This window comes from Schistocerca gregaria, chromosome 6 (assembly GCF_023897955.1).
Source record: "Schistocerca gregaria isolate iqSchGreg1 chromosome 6, iqSchGreg1.2, whole genome shotgun sequence".
NCBI classification, from domain to species: Eukaryota; Metazoa; Arthropoda; class Insecta; order Orthoptera; family Acrididae; genus Schistocerca; species Schistocerca gregaria.
Window position 1 is genome coordinate 267,176,991 of NC_064925.1, and position 25,030 is coordinate 267,202,020.

Below are 25,030 nucleotides of genomic sequence, written 5' to 3' on the forward strand. Positions count from 1 at the left end.
AGTACAGCAGACATGCGACAACTTGGCTGACTGTTACGCGTCGGCCCGATTCCGAAACTTCGTGCAAACTGTCCGCCGCATAGGATTTCTCATCTTCAAAGAAATGGTAATTGTTGCCAGTAGTGACTTTGCTCTAAGCATTGTTGGCGCTGGAGTCTTGGACTGAGTTGTTCAATCAGTATCGATCAAACAAGCAACTTAGTCGGGCATACATGTGATGTGAAAGTGAACTGTCGACTTGTAAATCTACTGCTTTCTTTACTTCGTCATGAGTTTGTCGGATAAACACAAAAACAGTGACGATTACATTAAATACGGTATTGTGGCTGTACAAAACAGTGGTGTCGGTTAGCTGCAACGCGTTATTTGTTACAAAGTATTGGGCAATGATGCCATGAGACCTTGTCGTCTTTGCGCACTAAACATAGCGCTTTAAAAAGTAAACCGATGCAGTTTTTTACTGCAAAATGTGCGAGTTTGAAACGTATGAAGTTAGATAGTACTGTCCTTTGCTCGGTTTTCTGAGAAAGCGATTCTAGCTTCCTATGATTTATCGCTACTCATCGCAAAGGTTGAGAAAAGTCATATTGTCGAAGAAACACTTACCAAACGCTGCTTATTACAGCAACTGATATTGTTTCTGGACCAGAAAGTAAACAAAATTTTCACAAATATCGGTTTCTGATAACACTGTGAAACTTCGGATTGATGATATGGCCGAAGACATAGTTAGGATCAGAATTTTTCACAATACAGTTAGATGAGATTGCTGTTAACTGTTAGTTTTCGTTAGATATATACAAAACGAAACACTTAAAAACGAGATGCTATTTTCTACAGAGCTAACGCCTACTTCAAAAGCAATTCATATAATGACAGCGATGTCTGAACTTTCTTGCAAATATGAACTGCCGTAACAAAAGCTGATCGGCGGATGCAAAGATGCACCCACGTCAATGCTTGGCTCTCGCTCAGGATTCGTGCAGATGACCAGAGAAAATTTCAGTTCACTCTGTTATGCACTGTCAAGCCATGGCAGCTAAGACACTACGAAATGAACTTAAAATTGTGCATCAATATTTTGAATCATATTGCGTATTTTTACGTCACTTTGTTAACATTTTGGAACACAATCTAAAGAAATTGCTATTTCGCATGGAAGTAAGTTGGCTCTCAAAAGGAAAGATGTTAGCTAGATTATTTAAACTTAGAGGTGAAGTGATTCAGTTTTCGGAAATTCAAAACCAAACTGAATTGTGTGTGTAACTCCGAAAGTTAAGTGGTCAATTATGTTGGCTCATTTGTCAGATTCATTTTCGATTAATTTAACTCACTGAATCTGACATTGTAAGGTGTAGATTCGAACAAATTATTCGCGATGACATCACAGCGTATACTGATAAGTTGCTACTTTGGAAACGTAAAACTGTAATCAGCAATTATTTCTGTTTTACCAGATTATTTGGAATTCTGGAAGAAGCACTCTTCATGGAGGTCTTTAAGCAAACTGATACTTTGAATAAAATTTCAAATCATTTGCTGCATCTAGCGAAATCAAACACTCCCCTTGCTCGTATGATAATAACATTCACATATTGGCAACAAATCCTTTTACGTTGACATACATATGCTGCCGGAAACACTTCAAAAGCAAGCTTTGGAAATTATACAGGACTCTGCAGCCAAATGTGAATGTCCAAACGTGTGTGAATTGCTAAGCGACCAAACTGCTGAGATCAGCGGTCCGTAGACTTACACACTACTTAAACAAACTTATGTTAAGAACACACACACAAGCACACCCATGCCTGTGGGAGGACTCGAACCTCCGGTGGGAGAGACCGCGCAATCCGTGACATGGCGCCTCAAACCACGGAGCCAATACTCGCGGCCCAGCCCAATATGACTTTGAGAAGATGGATAAGTCATAAATTTTGTTAAAATATCTGAAATTTTATCTCCAGACAGCAGAGCAAGCACTTACCACTTTCAAGCACTTTGTGCGAGAGGGCGTTTTCAGCAGTTGTAGCAGTCAAAACTAAATGCAGAAGCAAACTTTGCAAAAATATGCAAGCTCAGCTGTTTTTTTACTGCCAAATGTGTGTACAGGTCGTGTATGTCTACAATAAAATATTTATATAATAAACGTTGATGAACTTTTTTTTGCCCTTATAACCCGTAGCCACACGAACAGTTGCGACAGGCTAGTTCGGTCGACCAGTATCCCCCAATTCGAAGCAATTTGTGTCAGCCATCTTCTGTTTCACAGTGATGCAGCCGTACCAATCTGTCAGTAGTCGCCATTTTTCTTCTGTTCATTTCGATGTACTCCAACAGACTTATTTTCACAATGTTGTTGTTGTGGTCTTCAGTCCAGAGACTGGTAGAATGCAGCTATCCATGCTACTCTATCCAGTGCAAGCTTCATCTTCGAGTAACTGTAACCTAAAACCTTCTGAGTCTTCTTAGTGTAGTTTTCTCTTTCCAGTATTAAACTGGTGATCCCTTGATACCTCCGAACGTGTCCTACCGGCCGATGCCTTCTTCCAGTCAAATTGTGCCACAAACTTCTCTTCTCCCCAATCCTATTCAATACCTCCTCATTAGTCACGTGATCTACCCATCTAACCTTCAGCATTCTTCCGTAGCACCACATTTCGAAAGCTTCTATTCTCTTCTTGTCTAAACTATTTATCGTCCATGTTTCTTTGCTAGAAATATGCGCCACATTTGAAACTGGCCATTTCTGTAATGAGTAGACCCGGATTTCCATGCAAATGGGTGTATTGACCATTTAGGGAATATTTGCATATGTCGAAGAATTTTTTTATTTTATTTCTTTTATTTAGAAATTCATAAGGGATACAAATAACTTTCCTCGCTTCAATGGACATGTTACAGTAAGTTGCATAGGAATAACAGGTACTCTCTTTACTCATGTGAATGATGACCAAATTCAAGATTATGCAAAATCTGTGGTATTATTTTAGAAGTGAAAAATTTTGCCAATTTTTGGACTGCTTTGTACCATAGAATTGTGAGTAAAATACAACACAGTAGGCCTAAACCATTTTCTCCCCTTTGTTGTTATTCGTCAAAGCAAAAGCGTTTCCTTGAAATCCACGGAGGAAAATGGCCGAGAGTGGTGCAGTACGCACATTTTTAGTTGTTCTCCCTGTGGCATATTTAGAAGAAGTCAGAACATTTAGTATCGATAAACTTATTTTTCCCCACTGTCGCCATCGTCAAAATATTACTGTTGTGGCAGTAAAGATGCGAGAGAAGCGATGCTGTGTCGTGGTGTATTGTCTGGCGTTGACATGTAAATAATAACGAAATGAGCGATTAATTGCCGGCCGGCTGGCCGAGCGGTTCTAGGCGCTTCAGTCTGGAACCGCTCGACCGCTACGGTCGCAAGTTCGAATCTTACCTCGGGCATGGATTTGTGTGATGTCCTTAGGTTAGTTACCTATAAGTAGTTCTAAGTTCTAGGGGACTGATGACCTCAGATGTTAAGTCCCATAATGCTCAGGGCCATTTGAGACATTTTTGAGCGATTTATTACGAGCGGTGTTAATTGTATTTCTATAATACTATTTGACACGACCTGGAATGCACATTACGTTTTGAGATGTCGTGTTTTTCTAATAACTGCTACAAAACCTTTAAAACAGTTTCATTTTCCCTGATACATGTGAATAAAGCATTATAAGATGACCGTCTATCTGTGGAATGCGCAATCTCGAATCAGTGTTTCTTCCATGTCAAATTTTTACCATTGCAGCCTTGTGGCCGGCCATTTTGGCCGAGCAGTTCTACGTGCTTCACTCTGGAACCGCGCGACCGCTATGGTCGCAGGTTCGAATCCCGCCTCGAGCATGGATATGTGTGATGTCCTTAGGCTAGTTAGGTTTAAGTAGTTCTAAGTCTAGGCGACTAAGGACCCTAGATGTTAAGTCCCATAGTGCCCAGAGCCATTTGAACCATTTTTGCAGCCTTTTGGTATAATGCACGCGAACTCGCCGGTTGGCAGCTCCGAAACGGAAACAGATAACGTACTCTCTCGCTCTCCTCCACCTGCAAGCCCTTGAGATAAAACACTAACTTCAAAGTTTCGCTCTGTAACAAATACTCTACCGCTCATGATCCAATGAACGCGTAAAGCCACGATGAGTTGCCGCTCGGTTAGAGGCGCCATGTGACGGATTGCGCGGTCCCTCTCGCCGGAGGCTCCAGTCCTTCCTCGGGCATGAGTGTGTCTGTTGTTCTTAGCATAAGCAAGTTTAAGTAGTGTGTAAGACGAAGGACCGATGACCTCAGATGTTTGGTCCCTTAGGAATTCATACACATTTGTACGCGTGAATAAATTTGTTTAGAACTGTGAAGTGTACTCACCGCACTCCCCAGTTCTGCAAGATGAGACATTGTCCCAAAATGGAACGGAGGAAACAATTTTAATGCACGGACAGTATTGTTGTGGTTGTCGTACGCGCCGTTTTAGTTAGCGGCTTACCTCAAAGGCGTGCGTGATACAGAGGGAATGTCGTTTGCCGCCGTGTTTCTGAGAGGGGGGATGTTGACTTGACTGCCGACCCACATGTTCTGCAGAGCGGAACTGGTGGCCGTCGGCCAACGTTTTGGATAAAAACATGCGCCAAAATGAAATAATTTAAAACTGAATTTTGATAATGCGTCTTTTTATTGTTTTTTGCTTCATTGTGCAACTTTCTTCTTGTAGCAGTAATTGAATGTATGTATGTTTAAGATACGATAGTGAATGGAAATTGGGGCTCTAGTAACAGGTCTTCACTAATCTATATTGCATCCGTACGGTATTTACACTGTGGCGACTGATCGATACAAGGTACACGCACCACCTTTATATTCGCAATGCCGAGGGAGAAATTAATACACACGCATTTCTCTTTTCTCGCTCACCAAGTGCTTTCTGCGTTCCCTTTTAACGATCCACCCCAAGACAATGAGCTAATCGGTCGCATTTTCAGGAGCTTGTTGTGACAACACGGTATTATTATTGTGAAAAGGGACGCGAATTTTCCATTTTTGGCAGCAGAGGGGCGCGACAAACGAAAGTTTATTGCATATTTCTCGTGCTACGTCACTTTAGGAACTACGTTTTCGCCCCATAACAGTTTTTACGTGCACACGTAGGGTAACTTTGAACATCTGTATCTCTGAAACAGATAGAGATGTCAGTGAAATTTTTAAGTTTATTCCAGAGAAACATCTTACAAATATGTCGTAAAAACGTCAGCCATTTGCTGTGCGTACCTGTCTTAGACTCCGCGGCTTGTTTTTGATGCCCAGAAACCATGTTTTTGGGGTATTTCTCGACAACGGATAACGATTTTTGAAAGCGGGAAGATGACACTTCTAGATAAATGCCTAGAGAATGTACCAATAAAATTTGAGTAATTTGTTGCGGTTGGTTGTTTAGATATTCGTTGCTAACGCCGATAAAATGGTGAAAAACATTCGGGTTTTTTCAAGAACCGTTCAAGAACTAAATTGAACCTCCATAAATCCGTTGAGGCGCACCGCAGACTTCATCTATTGCAAAAAGAATCAACTGTTTTGCTCCATCTGCCTAAACTAGAGGAAGTATGTAATATTCAAACTTTGAACCTGTCCTGTGTGATAGTCACAGTAAGAAAATCCTTCTCTTTGCTATACGAATGATCCCCATTCCTAGGGCTACCCAGAACACTTAACCCTACCTTTCCATCAGCAAAGAACCCTTGATATGAACTCCGAAAAATTCCGTTTCTATGTACAGCGTTTCGGAACGTACAGAAAAATAGGACGCAGGTCCAGGGGACGGTCGAAAATCTGCTAAAGGAAACATTACGCTCACAACTTGATTATTACATCAAACTTCTCCGAATGGACAGTCAAACTTTCAATAGAACTGTTTTGCAATCACTTTGAAAATAAACTTACTCGAAAATGTATTCTGTATGGTCTATAACGAAAGTTCATTAAATACCACAACTTGGGAACATACACATCGTTCGTGGAAGAACCAGAGAGATTCGATATTTTTGTAGCACTCCCACTTGTTCGTTGCGAGTAGAATACTGATTTCCTTCACCATTTCCTGCTTAATGTTTGGCTGGGAAAGACGCAACATCTCTACCATATTGGTAAATGCCAGTACTTATTTGTTTCCACAATTGTGGAAACTCACGATCGTAGCAAACGCAAACAACATCCGCCATCTTGTTAAATCTACCGTCAATCAAACTTTCCCTGAAACACAACAGACGCGAATTATATGTTTAACAAACGAGTCGGTTTGTAAAATAAATTAAGAAACTAGTCGAGTTTGATAAACTGTTTTATCGTTTACGGAAGTCCTTAAGGGCTCTGTCAAACAAGGAGAGGAGAGACCTCGCCGCGGTCAGCTTCCTGCACGCTGTAGCGTGGTTCCGACGCGATTAAATAGAAGCCTGGAGTTCTTGCTCTCTGTGGGTTGTGAATTGCTACAGAAATTGAGACGGGCAAGTGCGATAAATGTCGGAAGCAACCTAAGTATCTGGTGGGTGCAAACGTATTTTTGTGTGTTACACGCCATAAGGAACACAAGAATGTTTCAAAAATGGTGGCAGCGCGACGGAAAATAGGTGCAAGATGGATCACACAGTATTATTTTATTCCACATTCTTCATCTTTTCTTCGTCCTGTTCATGCCCGGACAACGCTATTTCATCTGATCTAGCGCCTGGGAATGTAACTTTAGCCCATAATTTCCGCTTTCTTTTCCTATGCTGTTCCTCCCTCACTTCAGTCCACATTTTGCTAGTTTTCAATTTTTGCATTTTTTGGGACACACGGTGCTCTTTTATTTTATTTTCGGCGGGATGTGTTTATTGACGCAGTGTTATTGCCGCGTCTTGCATTTATCGCGAATCTCCAACCCAGCTGGGAGCGATTCTAGAAGTCGCCAAGCGGGAGGGGGGGAGGGGGGGGGGATGGAATATCGCTTAACAAAAGGAGAGCTGGGGTCCTCCACCGACAAACTGGTAAAATTTGGTGTTGCTTAAAGTAGTTTTTGGTACTGTCTTGGAATTCAGGGTAAAAAAATGGTTCAAATGGCTCTGAGCACTATGGGACTAAACAACTGAGGTCATTAGTTCCCTAGAACTTAGAACTACTTAAACCTAACTAACCTAAGGACATCTTACACATCCATGTCCGAGGCAGGATTCGAACCTGTGACTGAAGTGCCTAGAACCGCTCGGCCACCATGGCCGACGGGGTAAAAAATGTGTACTTATAAATAATAAGACGCCCATTTTAAGTTAAATGAGATTTATTGGTTTAGATAGCAAGCCATTTGCCTCTCTTATTCTTTCGTTAAAATGTGTTTGAAATACATTGGAACCTATATTGCTACATAATTATAAAAAAATGATTGAATCTGTTGGAGTAATATATTCGCTGATTTCTGAAGTCATTTTATCCAGTGTAATATGACACTCCCTTGGGAGGGAGGGGGGGAGCTATAGCCCCCATAGCGCCTCCCTCCTTGCCACCGCCCCTGAGCCCAGCGCTTAGTCCAAAGCGATTGGAAAAAAACGCAGATGACTTCTGTAGATATTAAGGGTAAGAGGACGAACTGGCAAAATTGCAGACCAATATGATCAACAAAGGCTTGCTGCAGAACTCTAGAACATGTTCTGAGTTCGACTGAGTTCGAGACCCAAAACATGTCCATGGATCAACACGGTTATAGAAAGCATCGTTCGGGTGAAACACAGCTTACCCTTTCCTCAGATGTAATACTGTGAACTATGGATGGAGGGCAACAGCAGATTTGATCCAGAATGAGATTTTGACTCTGCAGCGGAGTGTGCGCTGATGTGAAACTTCCTGGCAGATTAAAACTGTGTGCCCGACCGAGACTCGAACTCGCGACCTTTGGCTTTCGCGGGCAGGTGCTCTGCCAGTGGTAGGAGACGAGATACTGGCAGAAGCAAAGCTGTGAGTACCGGACGTGAGTCGTGCTTCGTTAGCTCAGATGGTAGAGCACTTGCCCGCGAAAGGCAAAGGTCCCGAGTTCGAGTCTCGGTCGGGCACATAGTTTAAACCTGCCAGGAAGTTCATAGCAGATTTCATGTTTCTATATTTCCGACAAGCATTTGAGACGGTAACCGAGTGCAGACTGTTAACGAAGGTACGAGCATATAGAAAAGATTCCCACATATGTGAGGGTCTCGAAGACTTTTTAAGTAAGAGAATCCAGTATATTATCCTCGACAGCGACTGTTGGTTGTCTTCGACGACGAGTGGTTACCAGAGACTGTGGTATCGTCAGGAGTACCCGTGGAAGGGGACAGCTATTTACACTCCTGGAAATGGAAAAAAGAACACATTGACACCGATGTGTCAGACCCACCATACTTGCTCCGGACACTGCGAGAGGGCTGTACAAGCAATGATGACACGCACGGCACAGCGGACACACCAGGAACCGCGTTGTTGGCCGTCGAATGGCGCTAGCTGCGCAGCATTTGTGCACCGCCGCCGTCAGTGTCAGCCAGTTTGCCGTGGCATACGGAGCTTCATCGCAGTCTTTAACACTGGTAGCATGCCGCGACAGCGTGGACGTGAACTGTATGTGCAGTTGACGGACTTTGAGCGAGGGCGTATAGTGGGCATGCGGGAGGCAGGGTGGACGTACCGATGAATTGCTCAACACGTGGGGCGTGAGGTCTCCACAGTACATCGATGTTGTCGCCAGTGGTCGGCGGAAGGTGCACGTGCCCGTCGACCTGGGACCGGACCGCAGCGACGCACGGATGCACGCCAAGACCGTAGGATTCTACGCAGTGCCGTAGGGGACCGCACCGCCACTTCCCCGCAAATTAGGGACACTGTTGCTCCTGGGGTATCGGCGAGGACCATTCGCAACCGTCTCCATGAAGCTGGGCTACGGCCCCGCATACCGTTAGGCCGTCTTCCGCTCACGCCCCAACATCGTGCAGCCCTAATCCAGTGGTGTCGCGACAGGCGTGAATGGAGGGATGAATGGAGACGTGTCGTCTTCAGCGATGAGAGTCGCTTCTGCCTTGGTGCCAATGGTGGTCGTATGCGTGTTTGGTGCCGTGCAGGTGAGCGCCACAATCAGGACTGCATATGACCGAGGCACACAGGGCCAACATCCGGCATCATGGTGTGGGGAGCGATCTCCTACACTGGCCGTACACCTCTGGTGATCGTCGAGGGGACACTGAATAGTGCACGGTACATCCAAACCGTCATCGCACCCATCTTTCTACCATTCCTAGACCGGCAAGGAAACTTGCTGTTCCAACAGGACAATGCACGTCCGCATGTATCCCGTGCCACCCAACGTGCTCTAGAAGGTGTAAGTCAACTACCCTGGCCAGCAAGATCTCCGGATCTGTCCCCCATTGAGCATGTTTGGGACTGGATGAAGCGTCGTCTCACGCGGTCTGCACGTCCAGCACGAACGCTGGTCCAACTGAGGCGCCAGGTGGAAATGGCATGGCAAGCCGTTCCACAGGACTACATCCAGCATCTCTACGATCGTCTCGATGGGAGAATAGCAGCCTGCATTGCTGCGAAAGGTGGATATACACTGTACTAGTGCCGACATTGTGCATGCTCTGTTGCCTGTGTCTATGTGCCTGTGGTTCTGTCAGTGTGATAATGTGATGTATCTGACCCCACGAATGTGTCAATGAAGTTTCCCCTTCCGTGGGACAATGAATTCACGGTGTTCTTATTTCAATTTCCAGGAGTGTATTTACTTATTTATCACATGGCAATACATATACAAAGATTACAACACAACTACACATCAACATTTAAGCACAGCTCTTCATCATAAAATAACACAAATAACAACGGCTATAGAAGGAGATCAAGGTATTTTATGTATTTTATAACGCGACTCGTCGTTGTGAGGAAATCTTCGAAAGCACCCTTATAGGCGCACTCTCGACTTGTCGATACATCATGAGCAACTGTCTGTCGTTGATGAAGATCTGCCCCACTTGTAGAGAGCATCTGCATGTCGTCCATGGCCCGTTCGGATGCGGTTCAAGACAGTCCAAACTGCCCGAGGCTGGTCGAATCCAGGGGGTTTCTTCCAGATGCAAGGCACCTTCAGTCAGTGTGTCGAACAGTTTTGTTGCCACTAGCGTTTCCATTCATCTGTGGGATTGAGTTCAGTTTCCATGAGAGTCCTGGCTGTGAACAGAATCGGATATCTTGACCTTAGTGATTTTCGCTACACACGGAATGCGTCGGCCATTATTGGAAGGTCGGTGTTCTTAGCAATCTTCTGTTATTGACGGAGTAGAACGCTCTTCCGTCTGATATCAGGAGCTGGAATGTGGCTCATGATAAGTAGCCAGTATGTTGGAGTATATCGTACTGACCCACTAACAATGTTGAAATGTCCCCTTAGAAAAATTTATGAATCACTGTGCTGGTAAAATTCTTACGTTATTTGATACAGAAACAGCTGAGTAATACACAACATACTCAGACAGTTCTCTCTTTACTTATTCTGATTATCACTAAACTCACACACAGTATTTTTTTAGCACAACACAATGTGACTTTCAATAATCCCTACAAAAGAATAACCTATACCTTTCATGAATCACTTACCTCACAAAAATCTTCATTACTTGAACTGCTGCAATACAGCGAGCGCCAATACTGCCAGCTAAACAAAAGATTCTAACTACTGAAAGCACTAACTACTGATAGGCATAGTTAGTAAATGAAAGAATTTGATAGATGACAAACAATGTATTTACCTTAATAGTGTTCAAAACTGATAATACATATATCAATTCATGACATCCAGTCTTAAAAATTTCCTTTTTCTGACAGACACCCGTTCAGACCGTCCGCTCTCAAAACTCTGGCATCTCTCTCCCCACATCCACCACTGCTGGCGGCTCACCTCCAACTGCGCAACGCTATGCGCTGTTCACATCCAACTGTCCAACACTACAATAGCAAATATTCCAACAATGCCAATCAGCCACAGACTGCACACAGCACAGTCAGTGATTTTCTTACGGAGCGCTAATTGGCCTTACCAATATAAAAACCTAAACAGCCTACCTACAATGTGCAAGGCCTCGTTAAGTTGTAGTTCTATCTATTTTATGAGTGGACCGTTAAGCCAGGCAGGCGCACAGTACTCTGCTGCTGAATATACCCAACCAAGTGCTGATAACCGCAGAATGTCTGCTGACGATCCCCAGCGAGAGCCGCAGGGTTTATGAACGACAGCTGTTACTTTCTATATTCGTAAACGATTTGGCAGACAGGATGGGTAGCATCCTGCGGTTGTTGGCTGACGTTGTACGGGAAAGTGTCGAAGGTGAGTGACTGTACGATGATACTAGGTGACTTAGACAAAACCTCTAGTTGTTGTGATGAATGGCAGCTAGCTCTAAATGTAGGAAACTGTAAGTTAATGCTGATGAGTAGGAAAAATAAACCCGTAATGCTGGGATACATCATTAGTAGTGTCCTGGTAGACAGTCACGTAGTTTAAATATCTGCGCCTAACGTTGCAAAGCGATATGAAATGAAACGAGCATGTGACGATTGTGGCAGGCAAGGCGAATGGTCTCCTTCGGTTTACTGGTACAATGTTACGGAAGTGTAGTTCATCTGTAAAGGAGGCCGCATATACTATGTGTGACAATAATGTAGAGACTGATGTGAAGAAAATGTTGCTTACAGTTTTAGTCAAGTTTAGTGTTGTCTCCTTCAAAGTTGTTCCCTTCTGATTGCACACACTTTTTCTAGTGCTTCTGCCATTGATGGTAACATTTCCGGAACTCATCTTCTGTAATATTCTCCAGCGTTTTGGAGATCTTGTGTTGTTTGAAAATGGTGTCCCTTGACCGCCGTTTTGACTCTTGGAAATAGAAAAAAGTCGCACGGAGCGATATCTGGTGAATAAGGTGGCTGTGTGAGTACTGAAATCTGTTTTGATGTTAAAAGTTACTGTACTGACATAGCAGTATGGGATGGCGCATTATCGTGATGCAGGATCCAATCCAATTATCAGCAATGTTGGCACAGACACGAAGAACTCTTTTACAAAGTCTTTCTAAAATCATTCTTCTGCAATCATTTTCACGGATAATCTTCGATGAGATCGTATGAGTTCACGCACCCTAGCCGAGTTGACATCCGTCCGTGAGGTTGATGGTCGTCCACTGCGGTCTTCATCTTCAACATTCGTTCTGCCATCACTAAATATCTTATGCCAACGTAAAGCTTGAGCTCTTGACATAACCTCCTCTCCAAAAGCCGTCTGAAGCTTACCGTAAGTCGTCGTCACCTTTTCACCCAATTTAACGCAAAAAGAAATGACATATCATTGCGCAATATTATGCGGTTACATTTCCGTGATGAGAGACACAAACACATGTTAACTTATTACAGCACAACTCACGATTGAGCAGTTGCATCGATGTGCCACTTGGACTAGAAGCAGCTTATAGACCAAGGTCAAAGATATTGTGCCTACACAAGCCTGCAGGGTTGCCACATCTTGCAAAGAAAATAAGTCTAATTACTTTATTGTCGCACCTTATAGGTCATTAGTGCGACCTATTCTTGAGTAGTGTTCCAGTGTTTGAAATATGCACCAGGTCGGATTGCAGAAAGACTTCGAAGCAATTTAGAGGTGTGCCACTACATTTGTCACCAGTAGGTTCGAACAATACACAGGCATTAAGCAGATGCTTCATTAACTCAAATGGGAATTCCTGGAGGGAAGACGACGTTGTTTTCAAGGGAAACTACTCAGCAAATTTAGGGAACCGGCATTTGAAGTTGACTGCAGAATTATCCTGCTGCCGCCAACATACATTTCACGTGAGGGCTACGAAGATAAAATACGAGAAATTGTGGCTCATCCGTCGTTCTATCTGCGAGTGGATCAGGAACGGAAATGACTAGTGGTTGTACAGGTCACCCTCTGCCACATATCATATAGTGGCTTGCGGAGTATGAATGCAGATGTAGATGTCTTTCTCTACCTTGGTGACCTGCGTGACCTTAGGTTTCTTATTGAGAAAGTAACAGAAGATCTGATTGCTCAACCTTGCAGGACTCATACAGGCCTACCTTTTGTACATGTGTTTATATTACGTACTTTTCTCCTGAATTCCACATTTTCTTTGATTGGGCCTAAAATTTTCCTGAAGATCTGTTATTCTGTTGTTTATAATTTCTCAGTCGGACCTTTATTACTCATAGCAAGACAGTCAGCAGAATATAGAGCCTCTGGTCATATTACTGTACAGTAATTTCGTACCTTGGACAGTAATTAATATTTATTTCTGCTTGTAGCCACTTTTGGAAAGTTGATGTGCATTTTGTTGTGGTTGGCAGGAGAGCCAACACCGTGTTACTAGAGGAGGCCGAAAGGCACGCGATTTAGCTCAAGCAGGCTGGCGTGAGGTCTAGAACAGGAGAAGGAGATTAGAATTTAGAAACAACGGACGTAGATGGTGGAATACTTAACTTTAATCCATTAATGACGAACGTCGCTCTTGACGGTACATGACACAATATCAATAATAACTTATAGTGGCGCCTTGCTAGGTCGTAGCAATTGACGTAGGTGAAGGCTATTCTAACTATCGCCTCTGCAAATTAGAGCGTAGAAGTCAGTGAACCATCGCTAGCAAAGTCGGCTGTACAACTGGGGCGAGTGCTAGGAAGTCTCTCTAGACCTGCCGTGTGGCGGCGCTCGGTCTGCAATCACTGATAGTGGCGACACGCGGGTCCGACGTATACTACCGGACCGCGGCCGATTTAAAGGTTACCACCTAGCAAGTTTGGTGTCTGGCGGTGACACCACACATTTTTTTCAGATATGTTGTGCTCTCCACTCTCCTTCTCCGTCCGTTTTATTTTACATACTTCTATCACTAGAACTCTAGGTGCCGACTTGAATTTTCTAATAAATTCAGTTTTCTCGGAGGAAATCTGGACAACTACCTTTTGTGATTGTCTCTTTATTTCGCCGATTAGTTCTGCAGCTGTCTCTAGCGAATCACAGAAAAATGCGAGGTGATCTGCGTTAATTACATATTTTTATAAGTAAATGCATACTTGTGTAATATACACTACCATATGAATATTGCTGAATAAAATAGAGTTCAGTTGATAGAGTAATAAGTATGCAGAAATTAGGCCTGCACACTGTAATAATACAATATTATTCTTGGGAATACTAGGAAATGAAATAAATGCAGAAAAGCTCTGCACAAAATGACTGTCCCCTGGAAATACGTTGAAATTCGCCATAGTCTTCTTGTTTACTGTTAATATCACGTAATCACCTTCTTTATTTGCATGAAGAGAATGCAGATAAAAGCAACAGCTGAACGCCATCGGAACTTTGTTAGTACGCCAACGGGTCATGTCTACTGGACTCAATTGCAACGAGCACCATTCAACCACTCGATTGTTAACGCTAGCCCTCGCTCTGCCTGCGCGACAGATGGGCGATTAATTGCAAGTAATCGATTTATCGTCACTTCTTTGCTAATCTAATGTGGATATATCCAGATTTCTTTCATGTCAATTAATTTTACCTAATCGGCTATACTTACGATTTAACTATTTCAATGCTGTATTGTCCATCGGTGTTTGGCAGAACATGATAATAGTATTAAACAGAAAAAACACTTCCTAATATTCTGCAAAATTGTGTTTGATATACAGCACATAAAATCCCGCCTGAGGCCTGCGATCATTTTTATGTTAATAATTGGCAACCAGTGCTGTACAGTCGCAATAAAGTCATGAAATGTTCAATAGACTCATTTACTCGTATTAAAACATGTTGCGCGTTTCGGGATCACACCCATCTTCAGACATCACAAACTTCAACTCCTTCCTAACCTACCATGCGTACAGGCATGACAACTCAAAGAAAGTGTCGCAGTCATATGTTATTCGATACTTTCTTTGCGTTGTCAAGGCTGTACGCTTGGTAGGTTACGGAGTTGAAGTTTGTGATGTCCGAAGATCGGTGTAATTCCGAAACGCGCAACATGTTCTAATAAAAGAGTCTCATAACTTGATTGCGATTGTACAGCATTGGTTGCCATTTATTAAAATTGTATTTATCTTCTCACGAACCACCTCTCGGCTTTTCTGGCCATCATGAGATGACAACTGAATGTCACAAACACACATAAACATGATATACACAGATATAGGTCGCGCACGATAAGGTGACTAATGCACAGCGACTAGTTCTCGTCCAAAGCGCTGGGCAAGTTCGCTCGTTTGTTTAGAAGGAAAGCCGACAAGCGTTTTCCACCTTTCGGCCGGTTGGCAATGCCCGAGTCGAGCACGCTCGCTATCTTTCTGAAAAAAAAAAAAAAAAAAAAAAAAAACTTTTCTGCTTTACTTATAGCTTTATATGTCAGGTTCATTGTGATGTGCCGATCGTTTCGTTAATGATCATAGTTATTGTGATATTTACGTAGAAGTAACAAACTGCGCGAAATTCGAAAAAGTTTGCAATGAAAAACAGAGGTCGCTACGACTTTGCTTTTGCTGCATACTACATAACATGTTGCTGCATATAAAATTTAGCTAATATATTGAATTTTCCTTTAGACTTGAGTGGAGGCCGCTATCTGTCACCAATCTCAAGAAAATTGATCTGATGCAGCACGCTCATTGGCGATCGCATTGCACCAGCAATAAAGCCGAAGTGAAATATCCACAACATTTCTCATAATTTATGAACGTTTTGAGATATCGAAGTGAAATATTGCCAAATGATAGCATACAAAAAGGAAAGTATTTTGTCATATGGTTATTATGCAAAACTTCATTTCTTCCCTGTTATTCCACCAACTACAGACTTTACCGATAAAGGAATGTAATTTTTAAGGGCCATCAATAGCTGGTAAAACGAGAAATGCTATAAGTTTTGAAACAACACAAGTGAAGTCATTACAAGTTTATTTTGTACTGAGGATTTGCTTTTTCATAAGATGCTGGCCTTACTTTCACTCAGTTTCTCACTAAATAAACTCAGTGAATCACTGTTTCAGAATTCTGTCGCAATTGCGTCTGCACGACATATTAGTGAGGTGAGTTTTGGCAAAGGATGCAAATTTTAACATGGCAACAAGAGAATTGTGTAGGTTTTACTCAAAATTCCCCACCTGTGTCACTACTCTGAAAGTTACAAATGGTTAACAAAGCAGGAAAAGGTCGAATCTATCTTCTTCAATCGCCAAATTCTCTCATTTTCACGTAGCTGAATTGCCACAGCTCTGCCTGACTGACCAATATAAACTTTGTTACGATGCTTGCAAAGGATTTTATTTATACCACTCTCTGACAAGAGTTGCATTTTATCTTCGCTATTGAATAAAAATTTTGATACATTATTGGTGTTATGCAATGCAGGTCTTTTCTGTAAGATTCATTTCTGCAAGATTGTCTGAAATGTTGCCAAGCTATGGAATTTTGCACCAGACTTTGAAACTAACGAGTGATTGTTATTGCCCAGCGTATAGATGTGGTGTAATTTTATTCATTTTCTTTTTTCGTAGAATATTATCAGTCAGGGCAGAACTTTAGCAATTGCTGGAAGCAGTTTGTTTGATAGTTTGTAGTTCTGTTTGAAAGGTTGATTTGAATAGTGGAACATATACAAGGCGATGCTCCATTGAATGGGGAAGCTGCATGTTTGTGACCGTGTGGACGCTGGGAGCTTGCAGACATTGTTGTATCAATAGCTACGTTTTTTTCAGTAAATGTTAAATACATAATTTGTTGTACGAATATCTATATTAAGGTCCAACAAATTTATAGAACAGCCTGCAGCTCCACTGTAAACTGAATTTTCTTATTTGTGAGTTTAAATGCTCTAGTAATGTACTTTTTCCCTTTTGTTTCAAATCCTGTTGAGTGTTGTTGACTTGCTATCTATATAACTTGATTATGGAAAGAAGTCGGACTGTCCTCTTGTATTCATCGTGTAACGTCGACACAGGTCGGACCATTTCGTGTCGACTAAGTTCTGTTTACCATGCTGCCAACATCGGCAGTCTAACTTAATAGCGTGGTTAAGAGGGTGACAATTCACAAAAAATTAATGTAACAAGTGTGCTTGAACATGAGCGTCTCTATGATGTTCTTTCACCAACACTTGTCACTTCTGTCGTAATTTATACCATTGCTGCTTATCGGTACGAGGCTGATAAACCCATGAGTTGTCAGCGCTGGACGGAAGTAAGTGAACATTCTCCCTTTCACGTCCACACATTACACGGCAGTGGGTACGATGGCATTCTTCCTCCGTACCCTGCCCGCCTATGAGCCAGAAGGACTTCCATCCTCAGCCAAACCTTAGTGTTGTGTGCCCTTTCCAAGTTACTATGTGTTACTTATGAAATACTGTTTTAACAGACAGGGTAGAAAGAAACAGCTCGCCGTTCGAGACTCAGTGGTGGGTACTCGTTACGATGTACACTACAGAGTCTTTGTTAACAGAGTAATGTAGGTTATTTTTGGTAGAACAAACATTTTTATTGTAAAAAATAGTTTTACTGGGATGTTTAGTAGCTATAAAGATAAAGATTTAACATGGTAATTGCTCGAAAATCGATTATTAGCATACAGTTAATCGATATGATAATGGTAATTGTAAAGACCAGTTAATCGACTCTTTCTTATAATCGTCCATCGCTATCACTCGGGCAGCTGTTTGAGTCAGCTTTAAGGTGTAAACATATTTTGAAATTTTGTCACAATCGCGAACATCTTTGACATCAGCTACATTAAGTATGGAAATCATGCATGCATTCTTGATAGAACACACATTGTAATAACAGATATTACAATGTGGACGTATAAAAGGAGGATAATACTAATGTCTAACGCGTTTGTCTCATCAGCCCCGTTGCGGGAATCCAGGTAAGCTGAGAGCAATGGTGGTATAGACACTATGGTATATGGAAGTTTAGGTTGCTACTGGAAGTGTGCACGGATAGCCGAGGCAGTAAAGGTGAATGCTTGTGATAACCGATAAATCCGGTTTCGAGTCCCAGTTTGGCAAAAATTTTCATGTGTTACCAGATAGGAGTGACTTCCATACCTAGTACGTTTGATGTCAAAAATATTCGCAACCGCAACAAAATTTCATAATATTACTACAGCTGCAGATCGTCACCAGTGTTTTGATATTCTGTGTGCTGCATCTGAGGCAGTTTCTAGCAAAAGTAAAGTATGATCTTCGGTTTAGCCTAGCGCAACGACGAGTATCTCAGAAGTGACGTGTGTCGCTGAGCAATTTATCGATTGGCGGTGAGGGCTTAAGGTGCACGGTGATATATCTCAGCACACTAGTTTCAAATTGATATGAACGTCTGTTATTGCACGGATACTATTAGCATCATCTCCAACTATTTGTCATCCACCTACGAATAAACATCGCTTCAGACTTCACCACACATTATGAGCTACAGGTATATGAACACAAGTTGTTTCTGCATATTTTCTAATTTCAACTACTCACTTTCCGTTAGATTTACTTTTCTGAGTTCACATATTTCCTTGAAATTCAGCAAAGTATTTAGTTTTATGTATCTGCCTTCTTCACAGCTCTCTCTCCTTCTCTTCCTTCTACTCTTCCGGTTGTAACATCATCTTATTTGTGTTTAAATTTTTGTAAGTTGTTCACAAATGTTTAGGAATATTAGCACGTATCTATAACCAATCGCATTTACACGAAAGCGCTAATCTCTTGGGCTGTCCACAGGCATTTTATCTGCTATCCTGTGACAATTTGTTCATGTAGACCTAAATGAGTTTTAAGTGGGCTGTATGGGACCAGAGGAGGCCAGCTCCGCTTACTTAAGCCCAGCACATAAACAACTGCGTGGAGAGCAGTCTTGCGGCGGGAACAAGCTGTGTTTTCTTTAGTTCTGCAAGTGCTCTCTGGTTTGGCACGGCACGAAGTGACTATTACTTCGCAACGTAAGGTACACACAATTACTGTAGTGTTAGATCACTAACTCTGGCAGCGGCCGCACACGTAACTCTGGTGTCTCGAAGTCCACCGACTTCTACAACCTTCAGCCGATTCAGAACCAGGGAGCTCTCATTCAGGGTGTAGCGAACAAACTATACATGGAACATAACTTCAGCCAACCGCAATGCTTTTCCTCAACACTTTTTTCTGCAGACGTTCATTTCACTCATAACCGTAATGAATAAAGTGAACGCATAGCAGGTGGAATAACTGATCAGCATGTTAGGCACTAGCTACCAGCATCTGGAAAGAGATGAGTCATATTTGTGTATTTCTAATTTCTTTCAGGAGAACTGTCCAGATGAAAAGGAGAGGGCGCTCAGCGAATGGCGCTCTGAAATTGAACGCACACTGGCTGTCATGGTTAACGTCTTCCCACAAGAACTCCGAGACACGTACCTCACAACGGTTGTGGAACAAGTAAGCTACATTCTTCTGTATACATTACGCATCCAGCATTATGACTTATAGAGACATGGCTGTTTGATCTATAACACACACAGCCGGCCGCGGTGGCCGAGCGGTTCTAGGCGCTTCAGACCGGAACCGCGCGACTGCTATGGTCGCAGGTTCGAATCCTGCCCTGGGTATGGATGTGTGTGATGTCCTTAGGTTAGTTAGGTTTAAGTAGTTCTAAGTTCTAGGGGACTTATGACCTCAGATGTTAAGTCCCATAGTGCTCAGAGCCATTTGAACCAATTTTATAACACACACAATTTTCTCAAATGTTCAGCTATGATCGATGCAGAGAAAACTTGAGGTCATTTCAGTGTCTGTGTGTTCCACACCTCCTAAACCACTAGATCTCTTTCAACCAAATCTGAAGTTGTGAAGTTGTACTGTGAAGGGAAGAACCACCTAGCTCTCGTAGAGGGGGGGGGGGGGGGGGGTGAAAAGTGCTGATAAACATTGACATCTTGGCTGCCTTGCATGACAGGCATGTTGTGACCTGAATGCTTTACAGGGGCTGTATGTGCACAGCGCTATAGGTGCATGGCTGAGGAGAAAGGGGGGAGTGTAGGGGACGAACAGGAGAGGGGGAGGACGATGGGAATGAGAAAAGGGGAGCAGGTGATGTATTAAGAGGGGGTAGTAAGGGATGGATAAACTCAAGGCAAGAATGGTGTCAAAGAGAGAGGGTAGCAGGAGATAGACAGAGACCAGAGTAGGAGTAGGATGGAAGGTTTAGGAGGCAAGTGGAAGGGCGGAGGGATAATGAGCAGGTGGAAAAACAGGAGTGGCGGAGGCAGACAGAGAGATGGGGTAGTGTAGGAGACAGGTGAAGGATGAAGAGGGCTAGTAGGCAGATGGAAAAGGAACAGGTGGAGAAGGAGAACAGTAAGAGTTTGGAGGAAGACATGGGATGAAAGAGTAGGTGAAATATATGGATAAGGGCTGGGAAAAGAGGATATGTGCAAAGAGAGAGGCAAGGTGAATATGGACAGAAAGAGATGGAAAAGGACATGGATGGCAAGGTTGGGAGGGGGAGATGGAGTAAGAGAAGGAGGAGGATATGAAGAGATACAGGAGGAGGAGGTTGTGGACAGAGATTGGGGAAGAGTAGATGAACATAGAGGGAAAAGGATATGTAGATAGGGAGGGTGAGGGGGAGATATTTAGAGGCAGGGAGGATGAAGAGAAGACAGATGAAGATATGAGAAGGAGAAGAACGTGGAAGGAGTGAGGGTGGGTTAGATGGGCAGAGAAGGGGATAGGAGGAGATGGATAGGAAGAGGAAGTGATGAGGAGGTGAGGGGAGGAGATGGTGGAAGTAAGAAAGGTAGGAGAGGATTGAGAAAGAGGGAGGAGGAGATGTACAGAGAGAAGGGGTAGAACTGAGAGTAGGGGAGGAGATGTGTGCAATACTCATGGCCTTAGGAAACACAAGCAAAGCTGCAGATAAAAGGTGAGTCATGATTAACAATAGAGTTGTGTGTGTGTGTGTGTGTGTGTGTGTGCACGCATGCAGGTGTGTGTGTGTGTGTGTGTGTGTGTGTGTGTGTATGTGAGCAAGTGTGAGCATGTATACATGTGCGTGTATACATGCACGTTTCAGCATGGTAAAGAAATGCCTGTGGCTATTTCAACCAAATTTAGTACCAGACCGCAATAAACCCAAAACCACAAAATATTTTGGTGGTGTGAGTAAAAACAGTGGTGATATGTAAGCGCAACTCTGAAATGTCTGGAATAGTGTCAAACAAATTTGGAACACATATGGCCACTATCTGGAAGAATTTACTTTTGCAATAAGACACTCAGCACCTTTAGCAGTGTGGTATGGTTGTGAAGAGGATGACATATAAGAATACAATAATTAAAAAATGAGCACTTCTATTGCTTTTATAAATGTCTTATAAGTAGGATATGCTAGAGAGATGTGGTGTGTCGTCTTGTTGAATTTTATTGCAAGCTTTCTGAATATTCTTGCAAGCTCTGTGCAGTGATTATTGCACAGAGTGGTGGCTGGCTGAACTATTAGTTCACAAGTATCGTCTAGCAATGAAAGTTCGAGGTGATTCTCACTGAGGCGATGTGATATGTCACGATGCAGAAGCAACCCGCATTGGTTGAGACCATAAAAAAATAATGAAAGTAATGTAACTGGTTCTGACTGGGACGTCAAAAATACAGGACCAATGCAATTCTGTGTTGTCTATCCCGTCTCAATATAGAGTGCCGCTGGTTGCTCCACGTAACTGTATCGTACAATAAATGTAGAGGGAAATTTCAAGTTGTCAGGTCATCAATGTTAGTGTTGAAACCATAGTTTTTGTAGTTTGCCAAGCTGACTGGTGGCATTCATGAAGGCAATTAAAACCAACAAATGCGGCAGCACAAGGAAAGTCCAATGCGTAAAACAGAGTCTGGATCACTTCAGATACGGTTTTATGCTACCTACACGTCTGATGTGCCTCAAAAAATTGTGTTACGTAGAGGAAACAATGGCACATCTGTCTCTGTAGTTAGTTTCTCAGTAAAACTTTTACTTTTCGCATACAAAATTAATAACCACTGTTATGAGACGCGTGCATTCTCCGCTATGTAATCTTTCTCGTTATAGTATGAGGAGATTGTCTCGTAAAAAATATTGCTCTTACTTTGCTTCTTATAGTCTGATATCCCTCCCTCCATGAACCATGGACCTTGCCGTTGATGGGGAGGCTTGCGTGTCTCAGCGATACAGATGGCCGTACCGTAGGTGCAACCACAACGGAGGGGTATCTGTTGAGAGGCCAGACAAACGTGTGGTTCCTGAAGACGGACATCAGCCTGCTGTATGATTAAATGATGATGGCGTCCTCTTGGGTAAAATATTCCGGAGGTAAAATAGTCCCTCATTCGGATCTCCGGGCGGGGACTACTCAAGAGGATGTCGTTATCAGGAGAAAGAAAACGGGCGTTCTACGGATCGGAGGGTGGAATGTCAAATCCCTTAATCGGGCAGGTAGGTTAGAAAATTTAAAAAGGGAAATGGATAGGTTAAAGTTAGATATAGTGGGAATTAGTGAAGTTCGGTGGCAGGAGGAACAAGACTTCTGGTCAGGTAAATACAGGATTATGAACACAAAATCAAATAGGCGTAATGCAGGAGTAGGTTTAATAATGAATAAGAAAATAGGAATGCGGGTAAGCATCTACAAATAGCATAGTGAACGCATTATTGTGGCCAAGATAGATACGAAGCCCACACCTACTACAGTAGTACAAGTTTATATGCCAACTAGCTCTGCAGATGACGAAGAAATTGAAGAAATGTATGATCAAACAAAAGAAATTATTCAGATAATGAAGGGTGACGAAAATTTAATAGTCATGGGTGACTGGAATTCGGTAGTAGAAAAAGGGAGAGAAGGAAACGTAGTAGGTAAATATGGACTGGGGCAAAGAAATGAAAGAGGAAGCCGCCTGGTAGAATTTTGCACAGAGCACAACTTAATCATAGCTAACACTTGGTTCAAGAATCATAAAAGAAGGCTGTATACATGGAAGAAGCCTGGAGATACTGACAGGTTTCAGATAGATTATATAATGGTAAGACAGAGATTTAGGAACCAGGTTTTAAATTGTAAGACATTTCCAGGAGCAGATGTGGACTCTGACCACAATCTATTGGTAGATTAAAATTGAAGAAACTGCAAAAAGGTGGGAATTTAAGGAGATGGGACTTGGATAAACTAAAAGAACCAGAGGTCGTACATAGTTTCAGGGAGAGCATACGGGAACAATTGACAGGAATGGGGGAAAGATATACGGTAGAAGAAGAATGGGTAGCTTTGAGGGATGAAGTAGTGAAGGCAGCAGAGGATCAAGTAGGTAAAAAGACGAGGGCTAGTAGTTATCCTTGGGTAACAGAAGAAATATTAAATTTAATTGATGAAAGGAGAAAATATAAAAATGCAGTAAATGAAGCAGACAAAAAGGAATACAGACGTCTCAAAAATGAGATCGACAAGAAGTGAAAAATAGCTAAGCAGGGATGCCTAGAGGACAAATGTAAGGGTGTAGAGTCTTATCTCACTATGGATAAGATAGATACTGCCTAAGGGAAATTAAAGAGACCTTTGGAGATAAGAGAACCACTTGTATGAACATCAAGAGCTCAGATGGAAACCCAGTTCTAAGCAAAGAAGGGAAAGCAGAAAGGTGAAAGGAGTATATAGAGGGTCTATACAAGGGCGATGTACTTGAGGACAATATAATGGAAATGGAAGAGGATGTAGAGATGAAGATGAAATGGGAGATACGATACTGCGTGAAGAGTTTGACACAGCACTGAAAGACCTGAATCGAAACAAGGCCGCCGGAGTAGACAACATTCCATTGGAACTACTTACAGCCTTGGGAGAGGCAGTCCTGACAAAACTCTACCATCTGGTGAGCAAGATGTATGAGACAGGCGAAATACCCTCAGACTTCAAGAAAAATATAATAATTCCAATCCCAAAGAAAGCAGGTGTTGACAGATGTGAAAATTACCGAACTATCAGTTTAATAAGTCACAGCTGCAAAATACTAACGTGAATTCTTTACAGACGAATGGAAAAACTAGTAGAAGCCGACCTCGGGGAAGATCCGTTTGGATTCCGTAGAAATGTTGGAACACGTGAGACAATTCTGACCCTACGACTTATCTTAGAAGCTAGATTAAGGAAGGGCAAACCTACGTTTCTAGCATTTGTAGATTTAGCGAAAGCTTTTGACAATTTTGACTGGAATACTCTCTTTCAAATTCTGAAGGTGGCAGAGGTAAAATACAGGGAGCGAAAGGCTATTTACAATTTGTATAGAAACCAGATGGCAGTTATAAGAGTCGAGGGACATGAAAGGGAAGCAGTGGTTGGGAAGGGAGTGAGACAGGGTTGTAGTCTCTCCCCGATGTTATTCAATCTGTATATTGAGCAAGCAGTGAAGGAAACAAAAGAAAAATTCGGAGTAGGTATTAAAATCCATGGAGAAGAAATAAAAACTTTGAGGTTCGCCGATGACATCGTAGTTCTGTCAGAGACAGCTAAGGACTTGGAAGAACAGTTGAATGGAATGGATAGTGTCTTGAAAGGAGGATATAAGATGAACATCAACAAAAGCAAAACCAGGATAGTGGATTGTAGTCGAATTAAGTCTGGTGATGCTGAGGGAATTAGATTAGGAAATGAGAGACTTAAAGTAGCAAAGGAGTTTTGCTATTTGGGGGAGCAAAATAACATGATGGTCGAAGTAGAGACGATATAAAATGTAGAATGTCAAGGAAAGCGTTTCTGAAGAAGAGAAATTTGTTAACATCGAGTGTAGATTTAAGTGTCAGGAAGTCATTTCTGAAAGTCTTTGTATGGAGTGTAGCCATGTATGGAAGTGAAACATGGACGATAAATACACTCCTGGAAATTGAAATAAGAACACCGTGAATTCATTGTCCCAGGAAGG

General features: G+C 42.5%; 1 protein-coding gene across 1 annotated transcript in view; it reads left to right on the forward strand.

Annotated features, from left to right (window-relative positions):
• Positions 1 to 25,030, forward strand: part of LOC126278042 (NACHT domain- and WD repeat-containing protein 1) — a 561,974-nt gene that overhangs the window by 412,682 nt on the left and 124,262 nt on the right. Inside the window, exon 8 of the mRNA XM_049977797.1 lies at positions 19,394 to 19,525. Within this exon, the coding sequence (XP_049833754.1) occupies positions 19,394 to 19,525 (132 nt within the window). The remainder of the gene's footprint in view (positions 1 to 19,393; positions 19,526 to 25,030) is intronic.